General features: G+C 44.2%; 1 protein-coding gene across 4 annotated transcripts in view; it reads left to right on the top strand.

Annotated features, from left to right (window-relative positions):
• The window catches only part of LOC110516610 (septin-9), a 162462-nt gene that overhangs the window by 71821 nt on the left and 72519 nt on the right, over positions 1-18122 (top strand). For 3 of the 4 annotated variants that reach the window (XM_036938953.1, XM_036938956.1, XM_036938955.1), the window contains one exon: positions 7668-8405. In XM_036938953.1, coding sequence (XP_036794848.1) covers positions 7668-8405 — 738 coding nt within the window. Of the gene's footprint in view, positions 1-7138; positions 7297-7667; positions 8406-18122 lie in introns of those variants that run through there. The other variant, XM_036938954.1, reaches the window with a different exon arrangement.

The following is an 18122-nucleotide window of genomic DNA, read 5'->3' as shown; positions in this document are numbered from 1 at the left end:
GAGAGAGAGAGAGAGAGATTGACAATCAAAACCAAACATAGGCAAAGTCTTCTCATACCAATTAGGATCTGGCTAAAAATACTTGAATCAGTTATAGAACACATTGCCCTTTATGGTTGTGAGGTCTGGGGTCCGCTCACCAACCAAGGATTCACAAAATGGGACAAACACCAAATTGAGACTTTGCATGCAGAATTCTGCAAAAATATCCTCAGTGTACAACGTAAAACACCAAATAACACATTGGAAATAATTTACAAAAAACAGAGCAAACTGGAATGCTATTTGGCCTTGAACAGAGAATACACAGTGGCAGAATACCTGACCACTGTGACTGACCCACACTTAAGGAAAGCTTTGTCTGTGTACATACTTAGTGAGCATAGCCTTGCTATTGAGAAAGGCCGCCATAGGCAGACCTGGCTCTCAAGAGAAGACAGGCTATGTGCACACTGCCCACAAAATGAGGTGGAAACTGAGCTGCACATCCTAACCTCCTGCCAAATGTACGACCATATTAGAGACACATATTTCCCTCAGATTACACAGACCCACCAAGAATTCGAAAACCAATCTAATTTTGATAAACTCCCATATCTATTGGGTAAAATACCACCGTGTGCCATCACAGCAGCAAAATGTGTGACCCGTTGCCACAAGAAAAGGGCGACCAGTGAAGAACAAACACCAATGTAAATACAACCTATATTTATGTTTATTTATCTTCCCTTTTGTACTTGAACTATTTGCACATAATATTATTTTTGAACTTTTGTGAGTGTAATGTTCATTTGTATTTTTTATTTCACTTTTGTTTATTATCTTCTTCACTTTCTTTGGAGATGTTAACATATGTTTCCCATGGCAATAAAGACCTTAAATAAAATGGAAATTTAATTGAGAGAAGTGGAAATGGGGAGGTGGGAGAGAGAGAGAGGTGGAGGTGGAGGTAGAGGAAGATAAGGAGGTGAATAAAATAAAGAACAGAGTTGACATTTGGTCCTCATTATAATTATCTAGCTGTTGCTAGGAGGCTTGTGATCACTGTTATCTCATTGATACTGTACAGCTCCTGATAAAGACTCTTTGAGGCTTCACACGCCTTTGTCCTTGTGCTGGGAAACATACAGACAAGCTGAAATGGAGGCACCATACACACACTGGCATGCAAACACATAAACACATACTTTACACAGTCTCTCTCTCTCTCTCTCTCTCTCTCTCTCTCTCTCTCTCTCTCTCTCTCTCTCTCCCTCTCTCTCTCTCTCACACACACACACACACACACACACACACACACACACACACACACACACCCAGTTCACCTCCTGCAGTATTGTGTGAGTATAACACATTAGTGATTTAGGGGCCAGTGTCTGAGATGTGCGTCAGAGCCTCAGTGAGCCAGGCTCCAACCCCTCAGTGTTTACCTTACTACACAGGGGGAAGGGGCCACACGCACGCACACACACACGCACACACACACACACACACGCACGCACGCACACACACACAGAGCTGAGAGTGCCTGTGTCTCCTGTCTGTCTCCTCCAGACAGCTGGTGCCTCTCTTACCACAGATCCGACACACACTCACACACACACAGCTCCCTTCTCTTTTGTCCTCCCCTAACATCACTACACCCAGACTGGTCATTACATCAATCACAATATCTGTTGGTTGGTTCCTCAACACTGTGAAGACTGTCGCAACAAATGTAGACACAGGTATGGTGCTGGAGATAATGAATATGAGGTTAAAAAGTGGTTAAGTGTCCCTTTAAATGGCACTTTTGTGTTATGGAAGCTACTATATTCTTTGAGCTGAGATGATTCCTCTTTTTGCTGTTAAGTGGACTGAAAGATGCTACACAAGACTAACCATAGAATTAGGAATTAGAATGCTAATAATTTAATAGGATCTCTATGGGACTAACTACTGTAACTATTCATCCTTGCTTCAAGTAATTCCTGTTATTTCTGCTGTGTGAGAATGACTTCATCAGGGATGTTGTTTTAGGCTCTTCCTTATTTCCTGTTGAATCACTGTATCTAAACGCCTTTATATGTCTCAGCATTATAGGCATTATATCAGCCATATCTACAGGTAGTGCATTTCATGGCCCATTTTGTTCATGACATTTTGTCTCAAAAGTGTTCTTTGTGACATCACTGGTCTAGATCTGTGTTTGTCTAGATCTGTTATGCAGGATCAGCCGTTGCATCAGGTGGTTAGTCAGCTGTGGTAGCAGATCTGGTATATGTCTGTTTGTAGCAGGGGTCACATGGCTTAGTCCTTATCTCTATCCAGATGCATGACTCTCCTTATCACGGGGCGGCAGGTAGCCTAGCGGGTTAGGAGTGGTTTGAATTCCCAAGCCAGCAAGGTGGAGAAATCTGCTGTTCTACCCTTGTGCAAGGCAGTTAACCCCCAACAACTTCGCCGATGACGTGGCTGTAGATTAAGGCAGCCCCCTGCACCACTCTGATGGATTAAATGCAGAAGACACATTTCAGTTGAATGGGTTCAGTTGTGCAACTGACTAGGTATCCCTTTACCACTAGCATGGCTGTCAGTGAACTGTAATACACTGTAGGCACATCAGGACAGCCTCTGTCTCTCCTCAAAGCTGGTCAGAATTGTATGGATCAGCTGAGACCATTGGGTTTGTATTCATGAAGCGTCTCAGAATAGGAGTGCTGGTCTAGGATCAGTTACAGCCTATATTCATAAAGTGTCTTAGAGTAGAAACGCTGATCTAGAATAAGTTCAGCCTTTTACATTACAATACAATTAATGTATGGGGGATACATTAATTGTATTGTAATGTAAAAGGCTGAACTTATTCTAGATCAGCGTTTCTACTCTAAGACACTTTATGAATATAGGCTGGAAGCTGTTATTCATGTGGTGCGCCGGGTTAGTTATCTCCACTCCTCCGGATTCCAGGTGTACTACTATGTGATTGAACATCTTATTGGCTTCCCAAACTGGTATGGGGGGATTCTTTCCAGGAACTCACGTTCAAAAGACCAGTTCTTTAATGTTAGTGCAGATGGAGGAAAACAGATGGAGAGACTGAGGCCATTTTATAGTATTGAGATACAGCCTTAACAACACAGCACTCTCTATCACACTCATCATCAGGCCACTATCTTGGGTTGAGTTCATTAATCACCAAACGGTAGAAAACCTATTGAAACATTGAGGGACTACCTAGACTTGTCCAATATGAAGCGCTCATATTTGTTCCCCATGGCAAAAAAAATATTCTAACGCTGTGCCCCAATGAACAAATAGTAACTAGCATTGATTTTGCTGATAGCTTGAGGAGAGTTTTACTTACAGTGATTGTGATGTGGTTGTCTTGGCTGAATTAATGCACTGGAGAAGAGCGTCTGCTAAACGACCAAAATGTCAAATGTAAATGTAAACACGGTTCTGCTGACAGTGGGCCAGATCCCTCTTCCTGTCTCAGGGAGGAAACCTAATCCCTGTTTGTAACAGTTGGACATCAGTCACCTGGCCTCACCTCGCTGGCAGACCACTATTAGCCAGGGAGCGCTGGGATAAAGCCAGCCATTGTCCAGGACCATGGGTCCAAAGTACCTAGAGGGCCCGGAGTGCTGACAGAACTGGAATGCCAATCTGTCGATAACCGTCAACCAAGCTGAGATTTCCTGTATCTGTACAGCAGATTCGAGAGAGTTTAGAGGAGCATTAGGCCAGTGAGACTCAGCCTTGTTTAAGCAGTCACAGAAATATCCATAATGCATCCTGAAAAATGTTACTCCTGATTTTGGTCTCTTTCCTCAGTGAAACTAAACTATTTCTGAACTGTTGCCAAGATCAGCTATTACACCCAGAATTCTGTGTCAAACACCTCAATAGCACAGCATTTGTCATGTATCTACTCACACATCTTTAAATCTTTAGGTAGCCCTGCCTAAACTGCAGCCAGCATGGCTTTTATTCAGTAATACGACACAAAAACCTGATGAAAAGAACCAAGTGTGTGAAAATAGTGTGCTCCATAAGGGGGTCTATTACCCCCATGCTGCTCCCTGGCTCGGGGCCTTCTGAGCGGGGAAGATGCTGGCACTGGCTGGGTTGTTTATTTGGGAGCTCCAGGGCCCTAGTCTGGAAGAGCAGAGGTTAGCTAGGTGTCGCAACCTCCAAACTGACACGGAACCAATGGAACCCCATACGTTACGCAGGGTTGGGGAGTAAGTCATTACATGTAATCCGTTACATGTAAGGGATTACAAAAACGGTAACTGTAATCCATTACGTTACCAGCAAAAATATTGTAATCAGATTACAGATACTTTTGAAAAACTAGATGATTACTTTGAGGATTACTTTTAAATTCAGAAAGAAAATCTTTGACACTTTGACACACTCTGTTTTCACAATGATATTCAAATCAGCATTGAAAAAAGGCGCAAATTTAAGTTTGTTCCACCTGAGCGAGTCTGACCACAAGTCAGAGACCACTATGATGACTCACCAAATGTGTTTGATGCATCGCGGGAAAAGAGCAGAAATAGGCTTTTGTAGGCTACAGTTCAAGATATCTCTTCCAATGATGTGACTGTTGTCGGCATCCAAAGATTATCCAACTTGAATAAACGCTTGGAGGTAAGGATGACAGCAGCGGTTTAGTCTACGGTGATACGGATATCACTTATTATTATTGATCAATGCATGCCATTCCACAAGCGCAGCATTTATTATTCAACTCGAATCAATGAGCCCAATCAGTCCTTCATTACAACAAAATCATAAACAACAGAGTAGAGCTGGCTAATATGTCCTTAGTGTTGGGGTTATGCTCAGGTAAAACAATGTGGCTAATCTAAACTGATAGACTTTGGTTTTTAATGTAATGTAATGTAAGGATATCATTTAATCATATTATTATTATATGTAGTAGAAAGCGATGGGTTAGAAGAAGCCTACATAACCAACCCATAAAGTAACATTTTACATCCATATATGGCCAGCTATGTAAACTTTAACATTGATTTATCCTGAAATAGATGTCGTTCAATTGGTAACGTACATGTTTGTCTTCTTCTAATGCATTTTAAGGCGAAAGTAATCTGAAAGTAATCTAAAAGTAATGTAATCAGATTACATGACTGATTTTCGGTAATCCAAAAGTTACGTTACTGATTCCACTTTTGGACAGGTAACTAGTAACTGTAATGGATTACATTTAGAAAGTAACCTACCTAACCCTGACTGTAAGGCTGTAAGGCCAACTTAGAAACCCAACGGAAACATAACAACAACAACAACTGGAAACAATAAGCCCCAGGTCCCAAATCTTTTTACCTGGGACTCATTGCACTACTAGCCTGGTTCCAGATCTGCCAGTCCTCTGTCAACTCCCCTGTCTACCTTGGTTAGTTAAGGCATCCTGGTGATTTGCAGAACTCAATGTTTGCTAATGGAATAATACATTGAATTTGACATGGCTGACACTTAAATAGCATAAGAATGCTGTAACTATAGCTAGCTTTCAAGGATAACTTTATGAAGATTATAGCAAGAAACTGTCTGGGCAAAAGCCCTGTGTGTGTCTGTGTGTGTTTGTCTGTGTGCTTCTGTGTGCGTGCGTGTGTCTGTGTGCGTCTGTGTGCATGCGTGCGTGTATGCGTGTGTGTGTGTGTCTGTGTGTGTCTGTGTGCATCTGTGTGTGCAAATGGGGGTGGTTGGGTGTGTGATTATGCTTCATTTATTTGAAGCTTGAAGATATTTCACTAGAAAATAAAAATGCAGAAGAGTGTGTATGATACTATTTCTAGTGAGCTGGGCTAGACTAATATTTGTCCTTCTATTGTAGAAACTTCATTACTAAAGAGATTACTAAAGAAATTACTAAAGATATATTATAATCAGCTTGGGTTTTACTATAAATGTAAGTGGGTCACGTGATCAACAAATGACGCACGTCACAGAAATAGATGGTATATATAAAGGTAACACCCATAGATGGTATATATAAAGGCCACACCCATAGATGGTATATATAAAGGCCACACCCATAGATGGTATAAATAAAGGTAACACCTATAGATGGTATATATAAAGGTAACACCCATAGATGGTATATATAAAGGTAACATCCATAGATGGTAAATAAAGGTAACACCCATAGATGGTATATATAAAGGTCACACCCATAGAGGTATATATAAAGGTAACACCCATAGTGGTATATATAAAGGTCACACTCAAAGAGGTATATATAAAGGTAACACCCATAGATGGTATATATAAAGGTAACATCCATAGATGGTAAATAAAGGTAACACCCATAGATGGTATATATAAAGGTAACACCCATAGATGGTATATATAAAGGTAACACCCATAGATGGTATATATAAAGGTAACACCCATAGATGGTATATATAAAGGTCACACCCATAGATGGTATAGATAAAGGTAACACCCATAGATGGTATATATAAAGGTCACACCCATAGAGGTATATATAAAGGTCACACCCATAGATGGTATATATAAAGGTAACACCCATAGATGGTATATATAAAGGTCACACCCATAGAGGTATATATAAAGGTAACACCCATAGATGGTATATATAAAGGTCACACCCATAGATGGTATATATAAAGGTAACACCCATAGATGGTATATATAAAGGTCACACCCATAGAGGTATATATAAAGGTCACACCCATAGATGGTATATATAAAGGTAACACCCATAGATGGTACATATACAAGTCACACCCATAGATGGTATATATAAAGGTAACACCCATAGAGGTATATATAAAGGTAACACCATTAGCCAACCTGTTGCTGCTTATCTATGTTATTTGTTGATAGAACCGCGTTTTTATTCAATGGGCAGAATTTAACAGAAGTTGAGTATTTTTTTATAGGATACATGCTAATTCGTCACAATTTATGGGCAGGGCGAGCGCAGGGGTGTATTCATTACGCCGGTTCTGTTGTAAAATGTTTTGTAATATTTAACAACAGAAACCAAAAGTTTTGCAACGAAAACTAGAGTTTCTAATGGACAAATTCAGTTAGGTCCCGCCATGTTTCGTTCCGTTTGCTTCCATTTGGTTCTTAACTTGTAAACGGTTTCCGTCGTAAGAGATAATGAATACACCACAATAGCGCGCGCTTTGGTTGTGTTTGATCAGTTTGTGCGCATCGGTTTGTTGTGAGTCATTCACGTTTTCATTGAGGGAATGCGAAATAACTACATCGCAATGATGAAAAAATATGTGAAGCGTATTAAATCAGGTAATGAACGGACTTTCCCTGTTAATATTTTAGTTACATCGGGATTCCGTTGGGTTTTTGTTTTTTGTGACATAGTTTTCAACTTGATTTTTGAATGGTGTTCCCCAAACACGTTAGAAATCAAATTGTAGGCCTACAATCTTCTCCAAGAGATTATTCCAAATCTGAAACGCTTTCCCCTCTTGTATTTTGGTAGCCTAGTTAGGCTATAGCAGTAGGCTACTCAGCTAAATTATGAAATTGGGATATAAACTGATGCATATATTGATGTTTATTAATCCATTCATTATATTACTTAATTAATGTACAAGGCAACACAATTCGTCTGTGTTGATCTGTTGACTGACCACAACATGTCTTCTCTTTTCCAGCACTAAAGAGGTCGTTTGAGGTGGAGGAGTCTGACATCTCCATCAACCCCTCCCCTCTGTCCCGTAGGACCAACCTCCGCTCCTCCACCTCCAGCCAGCGAAGCTTCCACGAAGCCCGCAACTCTGACAACCCCTCCAGAACCTCGCCTTCTGACTCCAACCCTTGCTCCCCCAAAACCAGCCTGAGACGCATGGAGCTGTCTGGGGGAGTGGTAGGAGGCCGTGCCCTGGATACAGCCTCCACCCGCCGGACCGAGATCTCTATTGAGGTGTCATCCAAGCAGATTGACAGCTCGCCCAGCCCGGGTATCGCCCGCTTCGGCCTGAAGAGGCCTGAGGCCCAGAGCCTTGGTTCTCGAGCCGGAGCCGTCTCAGAGAGCTCCACCAGCTCCAGCTCGGCACACAGACGGGCAGAGATCTCCCTCTCTCGGCCCCACGAGCCCCCCGGGGCACCCAGGAGGGGGGACTCCCAGCCTCCCTCAGCCACCCGGATCCCTGACCCCCCTCAGAGGAGGACCGACCCCACCATGGTCAGCCCTATGGAGGGCTTTACTTCCAGGAGACCCGAGATGCCTGTCTTCCGACAGCCAGAGATGGCAGCACCACCTCCGGTCAGGGTGGTGGAGAACAACAGCCACCCCCCAGTGCCCAGTGGCCCCCTGCCCAGCCCGGTGGAGCCCAGGAGCGAGAGGACACAGCCTCCGGTCAGCGAGACGCCCGTCGTCAGACCTATAGAGAGTAAGTCAATCTAATTCTATGTCTGACATATGCATTAGTCTCTAATGCTTGTTCATTTCACCTCTGTGCGCTCTCTCTGTCTGTGGACAGTATTTCACAACTGCTCTCTGCTGAGAGAGAATGTAGAGAAAGTTGTTTTTTTAAAGTTCAGGGGTTGATCCTTTGCTTTGATCAGAATCATTTGTGTTGTAGAATGTCAGTTGCATTTGTTTTCAGTGTTCGCACCATTTCAAGACAGTTTAGACACACAAGCTGTCTTATTTGACATGTGAATAGTCACCTTTCACTCAGACAAAGTGCAGCCTAACTCTGCAAGGCAACAGTGACAGTACCAGTACAGATGGTTTCTCATGAGCTCTTGCTGCTGTGCTGTCTGGATGTCTGACTGGGAATATAGGTCAGAGTAATGATGAGGATCCCAGTCCCAGCAGTAAGAATGGGCTCAGACAGCCAGTCAGTCAGTCAGTCAACTAGCCAGCCAGCCAAGTTGAGTGTACTCTAACCATTACGTCAGGCCCTTATGAAGGACTTAATGGAAGCAGACAGAGGTTGACATAGCAGTGAATTGTGAAACTGAACTATGTATGATGTGGTACTCCCTTGGTTTTCATTTCAGATATTCCTGGAAGTGATGTTTTTACAGGGTCGACTCCGGTGTTAAGAATGCAGTAAAGTAGTGGTTGTGTTTCATAGTTGCTGGTCTATACTTCAGCTGTGTCCTGTGTAAACATACAGTAAAGTAGTGGTTGTGTTTCATAGTGGCTGGTCCATCCTTCAGCTGTGTCCTGTGTAAACATACAGTAAAGTAGTGGTTGTGTTTCATAGTTGCTGGTCCATCCTTCAGCTGTGTCCTGTGTAAACATACAGTACAGTAGTGGTTGTGTTTCATAGTTGCTGGTCCATCCTTCAGCTGTGTCCTGTGTAAACATACAGTAAAGTAGTGGTTGTGTTTCATAGTTGCTGGTCCATCCTTCAGCTGTGTCCTGTGTAAACATACAGTAAAGTAGTGGTTGTGTTTCATAGTTACTGGTCCATCCTTCAGCTGTGTCCTGTGTAAACATACAGTAAAGTAGTGGTTGTGTTTCATAGTTGCTGGTCCATCCTTCAGCTGTGTCCTGTGTAAAGTAGTGGTTGTGTTTCATAGTTGCTGGTCCATCCTTCAGCTGTGTCCTGTGTAAACATGCAGTAAAGTAGTGGTTGTGTTTCATAGTTGCTGGTCCATCCTTCAGCTGTAAACATACAGTAAAGTAGTGGTTGTGTTTCATAGTTGCCGGTCTATACTTCAGCTGTGTCCTGTGTAAACATGCAGTAAAGTAGTGGTTGTGTTTCATAGTTGCTGGTCTATCCTTCAGCTGTGTCCTGTGTAAACATGCAGTAAAGTAGTGGTTGTGTTTCATAGTTGCTGGTCTATCCTTCAGCTGTAAACATACAGTAAAGTAGTGGTTGTGTTTCATAGTTGCTGGTCTATACTTCAGCTGTGTCCTGTGTAAACATACAGTAAAGTAGTGGTTGTGTTTCCTGGTCCATCCTTCAGCTGTGTCCTGTGTAAAGTACAGTAGTGGTTGTGTTTCATAGTTGCTGGTCCATCCTTCAGCTGTGTCCTGTGTAAACATACAGTAAAGTAGTGGTTGTGTTTCATAGTTGCTGGTCTATCCTTCAGCTGTGTCCTGTGTAAAGTAGTGGTTGTGTTTCATAGTTGCTGGTCCATCCTTCAGCTGTGTCCTGTGTAAACATACAGTAAAGTAGTGGTTGTGTTTCATAGTGGCTGGTCCATCCTTCAGCTGTGTCCTGTGTAAACATACAGTAAAGTAGTGGTTGTGTTTCATAGTTGCTGGTCCATCCTTCAGCTGTGTCCTGTGTAAACATACAGTAAAGTAGTGGTTGTGTTTCATAGTTGCTGGTCTATCCTTCAGCTGTGTCCTGTGTAAACATACAGTAAAGTAGTGGTTGTGTTTCATAGTTGCTGGTCCATCCTTCAGCTGTAAACATACAGTAAAGTAGTGGTTGTGTTTCATAGTTGCTGGTCCATCCTTCAGCTGTGTCCTGTGTAAACATACAGTACAGTAGTGGTTGTGTTTCATAGTTGCTGGTCCATCCTTCAGCTGTGTCCTGTGTAAACATGCAGTAAAGTTATTCCATAAAGATGGATCATTCAAAACCAGTGTGATAGATAGCCTTCCTTTCCTCCGTCTAACCTGACCTTGAGCTTTTTGGGGTTTGAACTAGAGATGAGTGATATGGACACATTTATATCTCTTTAAATTGACTTAGGGCTGGGCGATATGGCCAAAATATCACATCACAGTATTTGAAGCTATTTTATGTTTTTGAATAATACAAGTTGTAAATATGCTTCATGAGTAATTCATGACTCTAGGGTGACAACACATACATGTGATTTCAATGGCTTTCTCCATTTATACTCCAAACAAAAATCAATTTCTGCACTTTTGACTATAATTTCCCCACTGTGACTCTAGTAGCTGATGGAGTAAACTATAAAAACACACATTATACCCATAGGAGTTGTGTATCATGTTTAACAAACCAAACATACTGTTATAGAAAGTCAAGACACTCAAACCGGTCCGTGCATCATTCCCGGTGTGTATAGTAAAATACGGTATACCACCCAGCCCTAAATTGACTGAATGAATAGGATAATGCTACATTGAAAGATACATTTATAACATGAATGTGAACCACTGCTTTTTTAAATGACTCTTTCACGGTAGACTTTGAGATTTTGGCAATGAGATCCTTAATCTACTTCCCCAGAGTCAGGTGAATGCTGGATACCATTTTTATGTCTCTGCGTGTAAATTGATGGAAGTTGCTAACTGGCACTAGCGCAATGACTGGAAGTCTATGGGTATCTGCATTTTCTTGCAAACCTACCTCTAACTTATTTTATATTGGACACAGAGGCATAAAAATGGTATTCACAAATTCATCTGACTCTGGGGAACTAGATACAATATACTAGATACAATATACTAGATACAACATACTAGATACAACATACTAGATACAATATACTAGATACAACATACTAGATACAACATACTAGATACAATATACTAGATACAACATACTAGATACAACCCCGAAGTATCCCTTTAAACTACTACTACTAGTTTGATGGTTGTAGCCATCAATTGTCCCATTAACAATCACCCATATTAGCCAAGTGATTTTATTTCAAACTTCACATTTCTCTAGCAAGGCCCTACGTTGTAGTTTATTTATCGTAATGAACGATATTAGTGAAATGCCCACGAGAAGTGGTTGGTGTTAATCATTGTTGGTTTATCGTCCCAGCTGTAGTTGGAACTTTGAAGCACAGTGACTAATGGTGGAACTATGCTGTGGTGTGAAGGGTTGGCGTGCGTCCCAAATGGCACCCTAATTCCCTGTGAAGTGCACTAGTTTTGACGAGCCCTGTGGGCCCAGCTCAAAAGTAGTGCACAAATGACCATAGTAGGGTGTCACTTGTGACACAGCCATGGTTAGCAAAGCCTTGAGATAAAGGAAGTTCATTCTGTGGTGCTTTTTCCTAAGTCATGTGTCATAATTGTATATTTTTCTGGAAAAGTACCTGTCATCCTACGGTGGCTAGGAGCTGTCAGTAAGAACTATGACTCATGATTCAGGCATGCCAAACCTTCAGCCCATCTGTTTTAAGATGAAAAGGGCAATGAAGTGAATGTTATTTCGGCTTCCGATGTGCCTTTTCTCAAACCACCAGAAAAGCACCAGAAAAGCCTCAAAGGATGGGACCGTTTCAACTTGAAGGGTCAGGGAGGTATGAGTGAGGTCATGAGTGTATGAAAACAGATGATGCAATGTTGACATTGTGGGGGCTTGAAGGCTTCCTATATGTAGGCCTACCTCTCTCATTAAAGGTCTAAGTAGCCTTGACCTATTCCTGTCTCCTCGTGGGAGAGGTCTTAGAGAGGTCTTAGTTTATTGTGGGGGGAAGTTTAAAGGTCTAAGTAGCCTTGACGTATTCCTGTCTCCTTGTGGGAGAGGTCTTAGTTTATTGTGGGGGAAGTTTAAAGGGCCACTTCACCACTTTTTAATCTCATTCGTTATCTCCAGCATATACTGTACCAGTGTGTTGTGGTAATGAATATGAGGTTCAAAAGTGTTGAAGTGCCCCTTTAAGTGTGATGTCAGACTTGGCGTTGACCTGATGACCTCATTCTGAAGTATAATTTGTTATAATGAACAGACCCAGGTGATGCCATAGTAACTCCATCCACTATGAACCCTTACTGTACTGATGATGAAAATAAAGTTACAAAAACAGAATTCAGAATATTAGATACATTTGGTGGTGTTATTGTGAGGCCCCTGTGAGGCAGTGTGGTGGTGTTATTGGGAAGCCTCTGTGAGGCAGTGTGGTGGTGTTATTGTGAGGCAGTGTGGTGGTGTTATTGTGAAGCCTCTGTGAGGCAGTATGGTGGTGTTATTGTGAAGCTCCTGTGAGGCAGTATGGTGGTGTTATTGTGAAGCCCCTGTGAGGCAGTATGGTGGTGTTATTGTGAAGCCTCTGTGAGGCAGTATGGTGGCGTTATTGTGAAGCTCCTGTGAGGCAGTATGGTGGCGTTATTGTGAAGCTCCTGTGAGGCAGTATGGTGGTGTTATTGTGAAGCTCCTGTGAGGCAGTATGGTGGTGTTATTGTGAAGCCCCTGTGAGGCAGTATGGTGGTGTTATTGTGAAGCCTCTGTGAGGCAGTATGGTGGTGTTATTGTGAGGCAGTATGGTGGTGTTATTGTGAGGCCCCTATGAGGCAGTATGGTGGCGTTATTGTGAAGCTCCTGTGAGGCAGTATGGTGGTGTTATTGTGAGGCAGTATGGTGGTGTTATTGTGAGGCCCCTATGAGGCAGTATGGTGGCGTTATTGTGAAGCCTCTGTGAGGCAGTATGGTGGTGTTATTGTGAGGCAGTATGGTGGTGTTATTGTGAGGCCCCTATGAGGCAGTATGGTGGCGTTATTGTGAAGCTCCTGTGAGGCAGTATGGTGGCGTTATTGTGAAGCCTCTGTGAGGCAGTATGGTGGTGTTATTGTGAAGCTCCTGTGAGGCAGTATGGTGGTGTTATTGTGAAGCCCCTGTGAGGCAGTATGGTGGTGTTATTGTGAAGCCTCTGTGAGGCAGTATGGTGGTGTTATTGTGAAGCTCCTGTGAGGCAGTATGGTGGTGTTATTGTGAGGCAGTATGGTGGTGTTATTGTGAAGCTCCTGTGAGGCAGTATGGTGGTGTTATTGTGAAGCTCCTGTGAGGCAGTATGGTGGTGTTATTGTGAAGCCCCTGTGAGGCAGTATGGTGGTGTTATTGTGAAGCCCCTGTGAGGCAGTATGGTGGTGTTATTGTGAAGCCCCTGTGAGGCAGTATGGTGGTGTTATTGTGAGGGCCCTATGAGGCAGTGTGGTGGTGTTATTGTGAGGCAGTATGGTGGTGTTATTGTGAAGCTCCTGTGAGGCAGTATGGTGGTGTTATTGTGAAGCTCCTGTGAGGCAGTATGGTGGTGTTATTGTGAAGCCCCTGTGAGGCAGTATGGTGGTGTTATTGTGAAGCCTCTGTGAGGCAGTATGGTGGTGTTATTGTGAAGCCCCTGTGAGGCAGTATGGTGGTGTTATTGTGAGGCAGTATGGTGGTGTTATTGTGAAGCTCCTGTGAGGCAGTATGGTGGTGTTATTGTGAGGGCCCCTGTGAGGCAGTATGGTGGTGTTATTGTGAAGCCCCTGTGAGGCAGTATGGTGGTGTTATTGTGAAGCCCCTGTGAGGCAGTATGGTGGTGTTATTGTGAGGGCCCTATGAGGCAGTGTGGTGGTGTTATTGTGAGGCAGTATGGTGGTGTTATTGTGAAGCTCCTGTGAGGCAGTATGGTGGTGTTATTGTGAAGCTCCTGTGAGGCAGTATGGTGGTGTTATTGTGAAGCCCCTGTGAGGCAGTATGGTGGTGTTATTGTGAAGCCTCTGTGAGGCAGTATGGTGGTGTTATTGTGAAGCCCCTGTGAGGCAGTATGGTGGTGTTATTGTGAGGCAGTATGGTGGTGTTATTGTGAAGCTCCTGTGAGGCAGTATGGTAGTGTTATTGTGAAGCTCCTGTGAGGCAGTATGGTGGTGTTATTGTGAAGCTCCTGTGAGGCAGTGTGGTGGTGTTATTGTGAGGCAGTATGGTGGTGTTATTGTGAAGCTCCTGTGAGGCAGTATGGTGGTGTTATTGTGAAGCTCCTGTGAGGCAGTATGGTGGTGTTATTGTGAAGCCCCTGTGAGGCAGTATGGTGGTGTTATTGTGAAGCCCCTGTGAGGCAGTATGGTGGTGTTATTGTGAAGCTCCTGTGAGGCAGTATGGTGGTGTTATTGTGAAGCTCCTGTGATGCAGTATGGTGGTGTTATTGTGAAGCCCCTGTGAGGCAGTATGGTGGTGTTATTGTGAAGCCTCTGTGAGGCAGTATGGTGGTGTTATTGTGAAGCTCCTGTGAGGCAGTATGGTGGTGTTATTGTGAAGCTCCTGTGAGGCAGTATGGTGGTGTTATTGTGAAGCTCCTGTGAGGCAGTATGGTGGTGTTATTGTGAAGCTCCTGTGAGGCAGTATGGTGGTGTTATTGTGAAGCCCCTGTGAGGCAGTATGATGGTGTTATTGTGAAGCTCCTGTGAGGCAGTATGGTGGTGTTATTGTGAGGGCCCTATGAGGCAGTATGGTGGTGTTATTGTGAACTCCTGTGAGGCAGTATGGTGGTGTTATTGTGAAGCCCCTGTGAGGCAGTATGGTGGTGTTATTGTGAAGCCCCTGTGAGGCAGTATGGTGGTGTTATTGTGAGGCAGTATGGTGGTGTTATTGTGAAGCCCCTATGAGGCAGTATGGTGGTGTTATTGTGAAGCCCCTGTGAGGCAGTATGGTGGTGTTATTGTGAGGCAGTATGGTGGTGTTATTGTGAAGCCCCTATGAGGCAGTATGGTGGTGTTATTGTGAAGCTCCTGTGAGGCAGTATGGTGGTGTTATTGTGAAGCCTCTGTGAGGCAGTATGGTGGTGTTATTGTGAAGCTCCTGTGAGGCAGTATGGTGGTGTTATTGTGAAGCTCCTGTGAGGCAGTATGGTGGTGTTATTGTGAAGCCCCTGTGAGGCAGTATGGTGGCGTTATTGTGAAGCCTCTGTGAGGCAGTATGGTGGCGTTATTGTGAAGCCCCTGTGAGGCAGTATGGTGGTGTTATTGTGAGGCAGTATGGTGGTGTTATTGTGAAGCTCCTGTGAGGCAGTATGGTGGTGTTATTGTGAGGGCCCCTGTGAGGCAGTATGGTGGTGTTATTGTGAAGCCCCTGTGAGGCAGTATGGTGGTGTTATTGTGAAGCCCCTGTGAGGCAGTATGGTGGTGTTATTGTGAGGGCCCTATGAGGCAGTGTGGTGGTGTTATTGTGAGGCAGTATGGTGGTGTTATTGTGAAGCTCCTGTGAGGCAGTATGGTGGTGTTATTGTGAAGCTCCTGTGAGGCAGTATGGTGGTGTTATTGTGAAGCCCCTGTGAGGCAGTATGGTGGTGTTATTGTGAAGCCTCTGTGAGGCAGTATGGTGGTGTTATTGTGAAGCCCCTGTGAGGCAGTATGGTGGTGTTATTGTGAGGCAGTATGGTGGTGTTATTGTGAAGCTCCTGTGAGGCAGTATGGTAGTGTTATTGTGAAGCTCCTGTGAGGCAGTATGGTGGTGTTATTGTGAAGCTCCTGTGAGGCAGTGTGGTGGTGTTATTGTGAGGCAGTATGGTGGTGTTATTGTGAAGCTCCTGTGAGGCAGTATGGTGGTGTTATTGTGAAGCTCCTGTGAGGCAGTATGGTGGTGTTATTGTGAAGCCCCTGTGAGGCAGTATGGTGGTGTTATTGTGAAGCCCCTGTGAGGCAGTATGGTGGTGTTATTGTGAAGCTCCTGTGAGGCAGTATGGTGGTGTTATTGTGAAGCTCCTGTGATGCAGTATGGTGGTGTTATTGTGAAGCCCCTGTGAGGCAGTATGGTGGTGTTATTGTGAAGCCTCTGTGAGGCAGTATGGTGGTGTTATTGTGAAGCTCCTGTGAGGCAGTATGGTGGTGTTATTGTGAAGCTCCTGTGAGGCAGTATGGTGGTGTTATTGTGAAGCTCCTGTGAGGCAGTATGGTGGTGTTATTGTGAAGCTCCTGTGAGGCAGTATGGTGGTGTTATTGTGAAGCCCCTGTGAGGCAGTATGATGGTGTTATTGTGAAGCTCCTGTGAGGCAGTATGGTGGTGTTATTGTGAGGGCCCTATGAGGCAGTATGGTGGTGTTATTGTGAACTCCTGTGAGGCAGTATGGTGGTGTTATTGTGAAGCCCCTGTGAGGCAGTATGGTGGTGTTATTGTGAAGCCCCTGTGAGGCAGTATGGTGGTGTTATTGTGAGGCAGTATGGTGGTGTTATTGTGAAGCCCCTATGAGGCAGTATGGTGGTGTTATTGTGAAGCCCCTGTGAGGCAGTATGGTGGTGTTATTGTGAGGCAGTATGGTGGTGTTATTGTGAAGCCCCTATGAGGCAGTATGGTGGTGTTATTGTGAAGCTCCTGTGAGGCAGTATGGTGGTGTTATTGTGAAGCCTCTGTGAGGCAGTATGGTGGTGTTATTGTGAAGCTCCTGTGAGGCAGTATGGTGGTGTTATTGTGAAGCTCCTGTGAGGCAGTATGGTGGTGTTATTGTGAAGCCCCTGTGAGGCAGTATGGTGGTGTTATTGTGAAGCCTCTGTGAGGCAGTATGGTGGCGTTATTGTGAAGCCCCTGTGAGGCAGTATGGTGGTGTTATTGTGAGGCAGTATGGTGGTGTTATTGTGAAGCTCCTGTGAGGCAGTATGGTGGTGTTATTGTGAGGGCCCCTGTGAGGCAGTATGGTGGTGTTATTGTGAAGCCCCTGTGAGGCAGTATGGTGGTGTTATTGTGAAGCCCCTGTGAGGCAGTATGGTGGTGTTATTGTGAGGGCCCTATGAGGCAGTGTGGTGGTGTTATTGTGAGGCAGTATGGTGGTGTTATTGTGAAGCTCCTGTGAGGCAGTATGGTGGTGTTATTGTGAAGCTCCTGTGAGGCAGTATGGTGGTGTTATTGTGAAGCCCCTGTGAGGCAGTATGGTGGTGTTATTGTGAAGCCTCTGTGAGGCAGTATGGTGGTGTTATTGTGAAGCCCCTGTGAGGCAGTATGGTGGTGTTATTGTGAGGCAGTATGGTGGTGTTATTGTGAAGCTCCTGTGAGGCAGTATGGTAGTGTTATTGTGAAGCTCCTGTGAGGCAGTATGGTGGTGTTATTGTGAAGCTCCTGTGAGGCAGTGTGGTGGTGTTATTGTGAGGCAGTATGGTGGTGTTATTGTGAAGCTCCTGTGAGGCAGTATGGTGGTGTTATTGTGAAGCTCCTGTGAGGCAGTATGGTGGTGTTATTGTGAAGCCCCTGTGAGGCAGTATGGTGGTGTTATTGTGAAGCCCCTGTGAGGCAGTATGGTGGTGTTATTGTGAAGCTCCTGTGAGGCAGTATGGTGGTGTTATTGTGAAGCTCCTGTGATGCAGTATGGTGGTGTTATTGTGAAGCCCCTGTGAGGCAGTATGGTGGTGTTATTGTGAAGCCTCTGTGAGGCAGTATGGTGGTGTTATTGTGAAGCTCCTGTGAGGCAGTATGGTGGTGTTATTGTGAAGCTCCTGTGAGGCAGTATGGTGGTGTTATTGTGAAGCTCCT

The sequence above is a fragment of the Oncorhynchus mykiss genome, chromosome 12, assembly GCF_013265735.2.
Source record: "Oncorhynchus mykiss isolate Arlee chromosome 12, USDA_OmykA_1.1, whole genome shotgun sequence".
NCBI classification, from domain to species: domain Eukaryota; kingdom Metazoa; phylum Chordata; class Actinopteri; order Salmoniformes; family Salmonidae; genus Oncorhynchus; species Oncorhynchus mykiss.
Note: the sequence above shows the minus strand (reverse complement) of the source record. Positions and strands in the feature narration are given on the sequence as shown.